Raw genomic sequence first — 14,142 nt, forward strand, 5'->3', positions numbered from 1 at the left:
AAATCTGTTGGCATCAGTGCTGGGGGCTCTGTCATTCAGGACTCTATCCTCTCTCTCCACTGTTCTTTGTCTAGAAGTGGGAGGATCAACACACTTTTCACCAAGTAACTGTCTCAGTACCAGAGTGCGTGGGGCCAAATTGCCTCCTTGAAGAAAAGGGGCACTGACTCAGCATGCTGGTGCAGCCACTCTAAGATGGATCATATTCCTGCTCCCGACAGTCAAGACAGAGCTGGATTTGCTCTATGTGTAGCAGCAGCTTACATCCCACTTCTCTGCTTAACCCCACCACCTTGAATCCTAGGTTCAAGACCTCATCCACCAAGCTATAGAAAGACAGGAAGGAACAGGATTGAATTCAGTTACCGATTGTGAGAAATCACAGTTTATAAATTTCCCATCTAGTTTTGTTTCTCTTCTAGTCAGTGATAAAGTGTTAGTTAAAAAAAGGTAAAAAATCAACATATGAGTTTTGTTTGCCATTAATTGTGCACACTTACCTGTAACAAGCATGCCATGATTGGAATCAAATACCATAGAGTAAATCTGCATGTCTCCTGGTCCTCCCTGGCTATCATGGAAGACTTGTAATAGTGAAAGAGTCTGTATATCCCACACCCTGAAAACCTGGAGGGATAAAGAACACTGGTCACCATTTTTCCACTTTACTTTCCCTACTCAAAGTTATTTAGGTGAACCATTTTTAGAGTCTACAATATGCTCTTAAAAACTTGTAGGAAATTATGATTTACATGATGAGCACTCATTTGCTAAACTTTAATTTGGTTCTTGATTCAATTGTTATTCATTAATATCAGAAGAAAATAAAAGCAGTGACTAAAATTTGCCTATAGGAACTAGATTTTTCTATCCTTACAGAAGAGAGGAGAAAGACATAGTACTTATTATCCTTTAAGAATTTGGAGGCATAATAAAGGACTGGCCATGACTAACAGTTGAACTGAAGCCATATTTCTCTTTACACTGTGGATTAGAAAATAGAGAGAAGGCATAGTTTTGGTGGAGGGTTTCAAATTGCTCTTCCATGACTTAAGAAGATGAGAACATCTTACTAAATGAGGTTTCGAAGAACCCTCCCCTCTTCCTGTCTAGGGATGTAAGAATTACAGAAACCAGTTTTTAGGGATGGTGTAGATATAGGAAGAGTATAGGGAAATAGGTTATTAGAGCTCTCCTTTGAGGAAGGAAACAGAACTATGTCATTACTCAGATAGAACTTGTGTTGGTAAAAAAAAGAACAATAAAGTACAAATTCAGCAAAACTTGGTCAAGTTTACTCTTTGTCACTTGAAATTAGTATTCTTCATTATTGTGTTTTGGTTTTTTTTAGAAAGTTAGTGTGATTGATTTCAGGAAAAAAAGTGTGATTTGATCAAAGATTATGTTTCCTAGCATGCATCAGCATTAAATAATATTTTTATATTATAATAGTCATTATATATATATTACCTATTACTATATATTACTTATTAAATTGGAATATTTGTTGAATAAACGAGTGATAATTTTATAGAACTACATATAAAACTTTGATAAGTAGTTTTGTTAACAGAGATACTGGCTTCTTATTTGAGACACTTAGAATTTGGTTAATTAAATTAGAAACTTCACTATTGTGAAGGCAGGTTGGTCCTTATATGTAGGAGCATACAAATGTCAAAGTCATGTGACTAGGAGCTTTGGCTCACATGTATACACTCTGTAGGCCACTATTACTCAGAACATGTAAAATTGGGAGTTACTTCTTTTGTTCTCATAAAAATGCAAGTTTGGGGAGTAGCTAGAATATTGAAATTTATCAGTGTTTGCATCACAGAGTAAACAAGTGTAATGGACTCTTTATAAACTTAAGTTCAGAGTCTATTTATGAATTAGGTTCAGAGAAACAAGTAGGGGAAAAATCTAAAAGTGGAATCAAGGAGAGCCAAAGAAATTTATCTCTATTCTAATTGTTTTATTTATTTATGGCTGCATTGGGTCTTTGTTGCTGTGCATGGGCTTTCCCTAGTTGCGGCGAGCAGGGGCTACTCTTCGTTGCGGTGCAGTGGCTTCTCTTGTGGAGCATGGGCTCTAGGTGTGCAGGCTTCAGTAGTTGCGGCTCACGGGCCCAGTAGTTGTGGCTCGCGAGCTCTAGAGCACAGGCTCAGTAGTTGTGGCGGATGGGCTTAATTGCTCCATGGCATGTGGGATCCTCCCGGACCAGGGCTCGAACCTGTGTTCCCTGCATTGGCAGGCAGATTCTTAACCACTGCACCACCAGGGAAGTCCCTAATTGTTTTTGATTCTATTGTTTTGGCTGAGATACTTCATGGTTGGCAGTCTTTTTACTGTAACTGTATATGCTGAGAATTGTGGTTGGAGGAAAGAACAAGGGATGAAGCAAAAGAGGTTTTGGGTTTCAGTTCTAGCCCATCATTTAAATTCCTTAAGCCTTGGTTTTCTTGTTTCTAGAATGGACATAAAACACCAATACTCTCCACCTCAATGAATTGGTGTGAATATGTTTTGAAACCTGTGATGTTTCAAATCACTCTACGGAGTGATTCTATTTTCTTTATCATATTTCTCTTTTCTTCAGTTCTTTAGGTCTTTTGTGGGTTTTTAGGGAAGTGGTGATTATTGGGCTAGCAGAAGGCACAAAGACTCATTATGCTGCATCTCTCCTCTAGGTTTTTCTGCTGCCCTCTCCCCATAGGCTGTCTTAGTTACTGTCATACCAACTGCTTCCAATTTCCAAAACCTCTTTCTCTTTATTGTCTATGTGCATTCACACACATACTCTTCCTATCATCTACTATTTCCTCTCAACACCCTTCTCTATCTAGCTGTTACTCTTTCTTTAAATCTGTCATAAAGAGAATTAAAGAGTTAGAGTTCAGGTCAGAATACTGCAATAAATTTATGCCTCGATCTGCCATTTCTTCTCCAAGCACAGAGAAATATTAGAGAAAATATAAAAAGAGAAAGCAAAAAGAAATAGCAAGGCTTCAAAGCAAGATATATAATCTCTACAGATCCAACTAAGAGAGGTATACAAAGCAATGAGTGGGCTCCAGCCAGAGTCTGGGAACTTGTCTGGAACAGACAGTGGCATCAGGGGAGAAACTCCTGCAGGGCAGACAGGACCAAAAGCACTCTCACTACTCCATGGCAGCACCTAGAGCAGGTCTCCCAGTTCAGGAAAAGGAGACTGAGAAGCAATAGGCTGTGCTCTATTTTCATCTGGAGGCATAGTTTATAGAAAGTTGTAAGATCAGTGAAAGGGAGGGACGCTGCCTTCTGACAAGAAACTAAACCAAGGCAACCTCTGGCTCAGGGACTAGACCTATTTCTAGACTGGGGCCCAAGGGGCTATGTGAAAGATGGTTGCAGATGTGGAGGAGCTAGCATATAGACACACACACACACACACACACACACATGCGCACACACACATACAGACACATGCCCCTAAATATTAAAAAGAAACTATAATTTTTAGAAAATTTTAGAGGATATCTTTATGAACTTAAGAGTTAAAAATGATTTCTTCCTGTTTAAAAGGCTTTATTTTAGGGTTTTCCACCTATTTTCAAAAGTGAATCAGCTATACATATACACATATCCACTCTTTTTTTAGATTCTTTTCCCATATAGGCCATTACAGAGTATTAAGTAGAGTTCCCTCTGCTATACAGTAGTTCCTTATAAGTTATCTGTTTCATATATAGTAGTGTGTATATGTCAATCCCAATCTCCCAATTTATCCCTCCTCCCCCCGTTCCTCCCCTGGTGACCGTAAGTTTGTTTTCTACATCTGTGACTCCATTCTATTTTGTAAATAAGTTCATTTGTGTCATTTTTTTAGGTTCCACATATAAGCAATATCATATGATATTTGTCTTTCTCTGACTGACTTACTTCTTTTAGTACGACAGTCTCTAGGTCCATCGATGTTGCCACAGATGGCATTATTTCATTCTTTTTTATGGCTGAGTAATATTCCATTGTATATATGTACCACATCTTCTCTATCCATTCCTCTGTCGATGGACATTTAGGTTGCTTCCATGTCTTGGCTACTGTAAATAGTGCTGCTATGAACACTGTGGTGCATGTATCTTTTCAAATTAGAGTTTTTGTCTTTGCTGGATATATGCCCAGGAATGGGAGTGCTGGATCATGGTAATTCTGTTTCTAGTTTTTTAAAGAACCTCCATACTGTTTTTCATAGTGGCTGCACCAATTTACATTCCCACCAACAGTTTAGGAGGGTTCCCTTTTCTCCATACCCTCTCCAGCATTTATTGTTTATAGATTTTTTGATGATGGCCATTCTGACTGGTGTGAGGTGGTACTTCATTGTAGTTTTGATTTGCATTTCTCTAATAATAGGTGATGTTGAGCATCTTTTCATGTGCCTATTGGCCATCTGTATGTCTTCACTGGAGAAATTTCTATTTAGGTCTTCTGCCCATTTTTTGACTGGGTTCTTTGCTTTCTTAATATTGAGTTGTATGAGCTGTTTGTATATTTTAGATACTAAGCCCTTGTCAATCGCATCATTTACAAATATTTTCTCCCAGTCTGTACACTGTCTTTTCATTTTGTTTTTAGCTTCCTTTGCTGTGCAAAAACTTATAAGCTTGATTAGGTCCCACTTTTTTGTTTTTGCTTTTACTTCTCTTGCCTTGGGAGACTGACCTAAGAAAATATTGCTACAATTACATCAAAGAATGTTTTATCTATGCTCTCTTCTAGAAGTTTTATGGTGTCATGTCTTATGTTTAAGTCTTTAAGCCATTTTGAGTTTATTTTTGTGCATGGTGTGAAGGTGTGTTCTAACTTCATTGATTTACATGCAGCTGTCCAACTTTCCCAGCACCACTTGCTGAAGAGACTGTCTTTTCTCCATTGTATAATCTTGGCTCCTTTGTCAAAGATTAATTGACTGTAGGTGTGTGGGTTTATTTCTGGGCTCTCTATTCTGTTCCATTAATCTATGTATCTGTTTTTGTGCCAATACCACATTGTTTTGATTACTATAATTTTATAGTATTGCCTGAAGTCTGGAAGTGTTATGCCTCCACCTTTGTTTTTTCCTCAGGTTTGCTTTGGCAGTTTTGGGTCTTTTGTGGTTTCATATAAATTTTAGGATTATTTGTTCTAGTTCTGTGAAAAAGGTCATGGGTAATTTGATTCAGGTGCTCCTATACTGGGTACATATATGTTAATGAGTGTGATATCCTCTTCTTGCATTGATGTTTCTTTGTTTTCTCTATGGCTTTTTTAAAAAATTGAAGTATAATTGATTTACAATGTTGTGTTAGTTTCTGGTGTACAGCAAAGTGATGTGTATATATATATATATATATATTCTTTTCCATTATGGTTTATTACAGGATATTGAATATAATTCCCTGTGCTATACATAGGACCTTGTCGTTTATCCATCCTATATATAATATTTTGCATCTGCTAGTCCAAAACTCCTAATCCAGCCCTCCCCCACCCCACTTCCCCTTGGCAACCACAAGTCTCTTCTCTATCTCTGTGAGTCTGTTTCTGTTTCATAGATAAGTTCATTTTTGTCATATTTTAGATTCTACATGTAAGTGATATCATACTGTATTTGTCTTTTTCTGACTTACTTCACTTACTATGATAATCTCTAGGTCCACCCATGTTGCTGCAAATGGCATTATTTCATTGTTTTTTACGGCTAAGTAATATTCCATTATATATATGTGTGTGTGTATGTGTGTATATATATATATGTATGTATATATATATATATATATATATATATATATATATATATATATATATATATATATATATATATATAAGAGAAAGGAACTCAAGCATAATACAAAAGAAAACCATCCAACCACAAAAGGCAAAACAAAAAGAAGAAAGTGAAGAAGAAAGAAAGTATATATATATACCACATCTTTATCCATTCACCTGTTGATGGACACTTAGGTTTATTCCATGGCTTGGCTATTGTAAATAGTGCTGCTATGAACATAGGGGTGCATGTAGCTTTTCAAATTAGAGTTTTGTCCAGATATGTGCCCAGGAGTGGGATTCCTGGATCGTATGGCAACTCTATTTTTAGTTTTCTGAGGAACCTCCATACTGATCTCCATAGTGGCTGCACGAATTTACATCCCACCAACAGTGTAGGCAGGTTCCCTTTTCTCCACACTCTCTCCAGCATTTGTTGTTTGTAGACTTTTAATGATGGCTTATGGCCTTTGTTTTAAAATCTATTTTGTCTGATATGAGTATTGCTATGCCACTTTCTTGTCATTTCCATTTGCATGAAGTATGTTTTTGCATCCCTTCATTTTCAATCTATATGTGTCTTTCACACAAGTGGGTCTCTTGTAGGGAGCACATTGTAGGTTATTGTTTTATTATCCAGTCTGTCTCTATATGTCTTTTGATCAGAGCATTTAGTCCACTGACATTTAAAGTAATTATTAATAAATATGTATTTATTGCCATTTTAAGCTTGTCTTCCAGTTGATTTTGTATTTCTTCTTTGTTCCTTTCTTCTTTTTGTTTTTCCTTTTGTGGTTGGATGGTTTTCTTTTGTATTATGCTAGAGTTCCTTTCTTTTTGGTGTTTGTGTATGCTTTTGATTCGTGGTAAGCCTGGTTTTCAAGTATGTTAACTCATAACTGTATCTGCTTGCTTTAGACTGGTAGTCATATATGCTCAAACACATTCTAAAAGATCTACATTTTCTTACTCCCTTACCCCATGTTCTGTAATTTTGATGTCCTGTTTTACATCTTCATGTTTACCCTTTTGCTGTTCATTGTAGTTATAATCACTTTCACAGATTTTCTAAAATTGTTTTTTAATCTATATATTGGCTTATTTAAGTGATCTTCAATCCTTTTGTGATTTTCCCTTTCCTATAGATTCTTGCTTCTTTTCTGTTTAGAGAAGACCTTTCAATATTTCTTTTAGGATAGGTTTAGTGTGGCTGTATTCTTTTAGTTTTTGCTTTTCTGAGAGATTCTTTATCTCTCTTTCTATACTAAGTTATAATCTTGCTAGGTAGAGTATCCTAGGTTGCAGTTTTCTCCCTCTCAGGACTTTGAATATATCCTGACACTCCCTTCTGGCCTACAATGTTTCTGTAGGGAAATCAGCTGATAGTCTTATGGGGATTACCTTGTAACTGACTCCTTGTTTTTCTCTTGCTGCCTTTAGAATCCTCTCTTTAGAGTTTTTCATTTTATTTATGATATGTCCTGGAGTAGGTCTGTTTGGGTTCATCTTGTTTGGGACTCTCTGTGCTTTCTGTACCTGGATATCTGTTACTTTCTTTATGTTTGGGAAGTTTTAAGCCATAATTTATTCAAATATAGTTCTGATCCCCTTTACTTTTTCTTCTCCTTGTGGGATTCCTATTATGTGTAGTTTGGCGTGCTTGATATTATCCTATAGGTCTTGTATGTTGCTTTCACTTTTTTCATTTGTCTTTCTCTCTGATGTTCTGATTGGGCGATTTCTGTTATTCTAGCTTCCAGATCACTTACTCATTCTTCTGCATTATTCAGTTTGATACTTACTGCTTTTTACTTCAGCTTTCATCTTGGCAAATGAATTTTCTAATTTTAATTGACTCTTCTTTATAGTTTCTAGTTCTTTTTTACAGTGATCTGCATTTCTATTGATAGCCTTTCTTAATTCCTTCAGTTTTTTTGTTACCTCAAGATCTAGTAGACTGGAGAGGTCTGTTTCATTGTTTTTTCATAGGAATACTCATTTTCACAGTATTGATTCTTCCCATCCAATAACATGGTATATCTCTCCATCGGTTTGTATCAGCTTTAATTTCTTTCATCAAAGTCTTATAGTTTTCTGCATACAGGTCTTTTTTCTCCCTAGGTAGGTTTATTGCTAGGTATTTTATTCTTTTTGTTGCAATGGTAAATGGGAGTGTTTCCTTAATTTCTCTTTCAGATTTTTCATCATTAGTGTATAGGAATGCAAGAGATTTCTGGGCATTAATTTTGTATCCTGATACTTTACCAAATTCATTGATTAGCTCTAGTAGTTTTCTGGTGGCATCTTTAGGCTTCTCTATGTATAGTATCATGTCATCTGCAAACAGTGACAGTTTTACTTCTTCTTTTCCAATCTGTATTATTTTTTTTCTTTTTCATCTCTGATTGCCATGGCTAAGACTTCCAAAACTATGTTGAATAATAGTGGTGAGAGTGGACATCCTTGTCTTGTTCCTGATCTTAGAGGAAATGCTTTCAGTTTTTCACCATTGAGAATGATGTTTGCTGTGGGTTTGTCTTATACGGCCTTTATTATGTTGAGGTAAGTTCCCTGTATGCCCACTTTCTAGAGAGTTTTTATCGTAAATGGGTGTTGAATTTTGTCAAAAGCTTTTTCTGCATCTATTGAGATGGTCATATGGTTTTTATTCCTCAATTTGTTAATATGGTGTATCACATTGATTGATATACTCATCAGTGATATTGCTCTGTAATTTTCTTTTTTTGTAGTATCTTTGTCTGGTTTTTGTATCAGGGTGATGGTGGCCTCATAGAATGAGTTTGGGAGTGTTCCTTCCCCTGCAATTTTTTGGAAGAGTTTGAGAAGGATGGAAATGTTTGATAGAATTTGCCTCTAAATGTTTGATAGAATTTGCCTGTGAAGCCATCTGGTCCTGGACTTTTGTTTGTTGGAAGATTTTTAATCACAGTTTCAATTTCATTCCTTGTGATTGGTCTGTTCATATTTTCTATTTCTTCCTGGTTCAGTCTTGGAAGGTTATACCTTTCTAAGAATTTGTCCATTTCTTCCAGGTTGTCCATTTTATTGGCATAATGTTGCTTGTAGTAGTCTCAGGATGCTTTGTATTTCTGCAGTGTCTGTTGTAACTTCTCCTTTTTCATTTCTAATTTTATTAATTTGAGTCCTCTCCCTCTTTTTCTGGATGAGTCTGGCTAATAGTTTATCAATTTTGTTTATCTTCTCAAGGAACCAGCTTTTTGTTTTATTGATCTTTGCTATTGTTTTCTTTGTTTCTATTTCATTTTTTTCTGCTCTGATCTTTAAGATTTCTTTCCTTCTGCTAACTTTGGGTTTTGTTTGTTCTTCTTTCTCTAGTTCCTTTAGGTGTAAGGTTAGATTGTTTGTTTGAGATGTTTGTTGTTTCTTGAGGTAGGATTGTATTGCTATAAACTTCCCTCTTAGAACTGCTTTTGCTGCACCCCATAGGTTTTAGATCAATGTGTTTTCATTGTCATTTGTCTCTAGGTATTTTTTTATTTCCTCTTTGATTTCTTCAGTGATCTCTTGGTTATTTAGTAGCAAATTGTTTAGCTTCCATGTGTTTGTGTTTTTTATGGTTTTTTCCCTGTAATTGATTTCTAATCTCATAGCGCTGAGGTCAGAAAAGATGCTTGATATGATTTTAATTTTCTTAAATTTACTGAGGCTTGATACGTGACCCATGATGTGATCTATCCTGGAGAAAGTTCCATGCACACTTGAGAAGAAAATGTAATCTGCTGTTTTTGGATGGAATGCCCTATAAATATCATTTAAATCTATCTGGTCTGTTGTGTCATTTAAAGCCTGTGTTTCCTTATTAATTTTCTGTTTGGATGATCCGTCCATTGGTGTAAGTGAGGTGTTAAAGTCCCCCAGTATCATTGTGTTACTGTTGATTTCCTCTTTTTTTTTTTTTTAAATAATTCACTGATTTCAGGAACATGTTAATGACATAATTATCAGTGAATAGTTTTTTTTTTAAATTATTGCAAAGACACTGCTTTTTAATTTAATTTTATTTTTTTATTTATGGCTGTGTTGGGTCTTCGTTTCTGTGCGAGGGCTTTCTCTAGTTGCGGCAAGTGGGGGCCGCTCTTCATCTCAGTGTGCGGGCCTCTCACTATCGTGGCCTCTCTTGTTGCAGAGCACAGGCTCCAGACGCGCAGGCTCAGTAATTGTGGCTCATGGGCCTAGTTGCTCCGTGGCATGTGGGATCTTCCCAGACCAGGGCTCGAACATGTGTCCTCTGCATTGGCAGGCAGACTCTCAACCACTGCACCACCAGGGAAGCCCGATTTCCTCTTTTATAGTTGTTAGCATTTGTCTAATGTATTGAGGTGTTCCTATGTTGGGTGCATATGTATTTATAATTGTTATATCTTCTTCTTGGATTGATCCCTTGATCATTATGTAGTGTCCTTCCTTGTCTCTTGTAACATTCTTTATTTTAAAGTCTATTTTGTCTGATATGAGTATTGCTACTCCAGCTTTCTTTTGATTTCCATTTGCGTGGAATATCTTTTTCCATCCCCTCACTTTCAGTCTGTATGTGTCCCTAGGTCTGAAGTGGGTCTCTTGTAGCCAGCATATTTGTGTGTCTTGTTTTTGTATCCATTCAGTGAGCCTGTGTTTTTGGGTTGGAGCATTTAATCCATTCACGTTTAAGGTAATTATCAATATGTATGTTCCTATGACCATTTTCTTAATTGTTTTGGGTTTGTTTTTGTAAGTCTTCTTTTTCTCTTGTGTTTCCCACTTAGAGAATTTCCTTTAGCATTTGTTGTAGAGCTGGTTTGGTGGTGCTGAATTCTCTTAGCTTTTGCTTGTCTGTAAAGTTTTTAATTTCTCCATCGAATCTGAATGAGATCCTTGCCAGGTAGAGTAATCTTGGTTGTAGGTTCTTCCTTTTCATCACTTTAAATATGTCATCCACTCCCTTCTGGCTTGTACAGTTTCTGCTGAGAAATCAGCTATTAACCTTATGGGAGTTCCCTTGTATGTTATTTGTTGTTTTCCCTAGCTGCTTTCAATAATTTTTCTTTGTCTTTAATTTTTGCCAATTTGATTACTATGTGTCTCAGCGTGCTTCTCCTTGGGTTTGTTCTGTATGGGACTCTCTGCATTTCCTGGGTTTGGGTAGCTATTTCCTTTCCCATGTTAGGGAAGTTTTCGACTATAATCTCTTCAAATATTTTCTCAGGTTCTTCCTCTCTCTCTTCTCCTTCTGGGACCCCTATAATGCAAATGTTGTTGCGTTTAATGTTGTCCCAGAGGTCTCTCAGGCTGTGTTCACTTCTTTTCATTCTTTTTTCTTTATTCTATTCTGCAGCAGTGAATTCCACCATTCTGTCTTCCAGGTCACTTATCTGTTCTTCTGCCTCAGTTTTTCTGCTATTGATTCCTTCTAGTGTATTTTTCATTTCAGTTATTGTATTGTTCATCTCTGTGTGTTTGTTCTTTAATTCTTCTAGGTCTTTGTTAAACATTTCTTGCATGTTCTCAATCTTTGCCTTCATTCTTTTCCCAAGGTCCTGGATCATCTTCACTATAATTATTCTGAATTTTTTTCTGGATGTTTGCCTATCTCCACTTTATTTAGCTGTTTTTCTGGGGTTTTATATTATTGCTTCATCTGGTACATAGCCCTCTGCCTTTTCATCTTGTCTATCTTTCTGTGAATGTGGTTTTTGTTCCACAGGCTGCCAGATTCTACTTCTTCTTGCTTCTGCTGTCTGCCCTCTGGTGGATGAGGCTATCTAAGAGGTTTGTGCAAGTTTCCTGATGGAAGAGACTGGTGGTGGGTAGAGCTGGCTGTTGCTCTGGTGGGCAGAGCTCAGTAAAACTTTAATCCGCTTGTCTGCTGATGGTTGGGGCTGGGTGCCCTCCCTGTTGGTTGTTTGGCCTGAGGCGACCCTACACTGGAGCCTACCCAGGCTCTTTGGTGGGGCTAATGGCAGATTCTGGGAGGGTTCACACCAAGGAGTACTTCCTAGAACTTCTGCTGTCAGTGTCCTTGTCTCCACGGTGAGGCACAGCCACCCCCCACCTCTGCAGGAGACCCTCCAACACTAGCTGGTAGGTCTGGTTCAGTCTCCTATGGGGTCACTGCTCCTACCCTTGGGTCCCGATGTGCACACTACTTTGTGTGTGCCCTCTAGGAATGGAGTCTCTGTTTCCCCCAGTGCTGTCAAAGTCCTGCAATCAATTCCTGCTAGCCTTCAAAGTCTGATTCTCTATGAATTCCTCCTCCCATTGCCAGACCCCCAGGTTGGGAAGCCTGACATGTGGCTCAGAACCTTCACTCCAGTGAGTGGACTTCTGTGGTATAAGTGTTTTCCAGTTTGTGAGTCACCCACCCAGCAGTTATGGGATTTGATTTTATTGTGATTGTGCCCCTCCTACTATCTCATTGTGGCTTCTCCTTTGTCTTTAGATGTGAGGTATCTTTTTTGGTGAGTTCCAGTGTCTTCCTGTCGATGATTGTCCAGCAGTTAGTTGTAATTCCGGTGCTCTCACAAGAGGGAGTAAGAGCATGTCCTTCTACTCTGACATCTTGAACCAATCTGGGGAAATTTTTAATTAAAAAGGATTTAAGGGAATTTAATGGAATTTTTAATTAAAAAGGATTTAAGGGATTTAAAGGAATTCTGGCCATCCAGTGGTTAGGACTCCATGTTTTCACTGCAGATCAGCTGGGTTCAGTTTCCTCATCAGGGAAGATGCCTGTTCTCTTTCTCTCTGTACATCTCCTGCTTGACCAGTCCTTGCCTCACCTTGTCACCTGACTGACTTTCCCTGTTAATTACAGAGCCTAATCAGTAAAATCGGCCTGAATTTTTGATAGAAAGATGTCTTACTTTTCTTTAAACTCTCTAGAGGAGACTCCAGGTCTCAATTCATAATGTTTTATTTTTCGTGTCTCAACACTTTTACTATCTTTCCAGTACCATTTTAAAAATTAAAAATTTCCTTATTATAAAAGTAATGCATAGTTTTTGCAAAAAAAGAGAGATACAAATAAAAGAAAGAAAAAGAAAAGAAAAACACAAAAAGAAAAAAAAAATTAGATCTATCCACAATCTTGCTACAATGTAATCACTATCACCCTTGATAATGTATGATAGACAAATATATATATTAAAATGAGTTAATATCTTACATACCGTTTCATTATGTTTTACATAATATGTTGTTTATATATTTTCATATCAATATTCATCTATATGATGTTGAAAGTCTATATGACAATTTTATTATGTAAAAGGATATATCATAAATTGCTGATTTGGGAGGAGGAGGAATTAGAGGAAGGTGGTCAAATGGTGCAAACTTCTAGTTAGAAGGTAAATAAATACTAGGGATGTAATGTACAGCATGATCACTATAGCTAACACTGATGTATATATGAAAGTTATTAAGAGATTAGATCCTAAGAGTTCTCATTACAAAGTTTTTTAAAAAGTATTTTCTTATTTTCTTGTTTTTTGTATCAATATTAGATAATGAGCATTCACTGAACCTATTGTGGTAATCATTTCATGATTTATGTAAGTCAGATCATTATGACATACACCTTAATCTCATACAGTGTTATACATCAATTACTTTTCAATAAAACTGAGGGAAAATAAATAAATTACTGATAAAAACCTTATTTTTAGACACTGAATTTCTCACTCCCTAATATTTCCCTTCTCTTTTTCTTTTCCTTTTTATTCTTTTTCTTTTTTTATTTTTTAAACCAATATAAGCAATAGCACAATGAATATCCTTTTACATAGATCTCTGGGCACTTTGATTATTTTATTAGAATAAAAATTTATTTTATTAGCCCATGAATTTTTGCCAGCTTTACCCCCAACAGTACTATGTGAACATGTCTGTATTCTTTGCCATCTCCGTTTTCCCTCCTCCTTTTTTCCTACTGATTTGTTAACATTTTTTGTTTAAGAATATTATTCCAGTTTATGTCATTTTTGTTGCATTTTTCCCCCTTCTGCTATCTTTCTTTATCCTTTTTTATGGGTATAGGAAGGCTGTCTGGGCTCAGGACAGATACAGGATTGGCTACACTTATTTAATGCAAGTTATTTAGATGTCATTTTCCTTTCCATGTGCAAAATTGAGATAATTACAGGGTTGTTATTAGCATCAAATAAGTTGTGATGTAAAATAATGAGCACAGTGCATGCCTCTTAGTAAGCATTTGATAAATGATAACTATTATAATAATTTACAGTTTGAATGTTTATGTAGTCACATTTATTTTTTTTTCTTCAGCCATAGGTGTTATGCCTAGGAATTACCTGATGGTTACATGAATATTCA

The 14,142-nt window shown here is 36.5% G+C and overlaps 1 protein-coding gene and 2 long non-coding RNA genes across 6 annotated transcripts in view; 1 reads left to right on the plus strand and 2 right to left on the minus strand.

Moving 5' to 3' along the window:
• Positions 1-14,142, minus strand: part of LOC309605589 — a 582,281-nt gene that overhangs the window by 355,562 nt on the left and 212,577 nt on the right. The window lies entirely within an intron of this gene.
• The window catches only part of LOC309605570, a 162,691-nt gene that overhangs the window by 119,793 nt on the left and 28,756 nt on the right, over positions 1-14,142 (plus strand). The gene's annotated exons all lie outside the window — the stretch shown is intronic.
• WDR64 (WD repeat domain 64) overlaps positions 1-14,142 on the minus strand; it is a gene marked incomplete at its 3' end in the record, with an annotated part of 155,301 nt that overhangs the window by 78,014 nt on the left and 63,145 nt on the right. The window contains exon 11 of the mRNA XM_082341618.1: positions 501-627. Within this exon, the coding sequence (XP_082197744.1) occupies positions 501-627 (127 nt within the window). The remainder of the gene's footprint in view (positions 1-500; positions 628-14,142) is intronic.

Source organism: Balaenoptera borealis (assembly GCF_965194805.1).
Source record: "Balaenoptera borealis genome assembly, chromosome: 1".
NCBI classification, from domain to species: domain Eukaryota; kingdom Metazoa; phylum Chordata; class Mammalia; order Artiodactyla; family Balaenopteridae; genus Balaenoptera; species Balaenoptera borealis.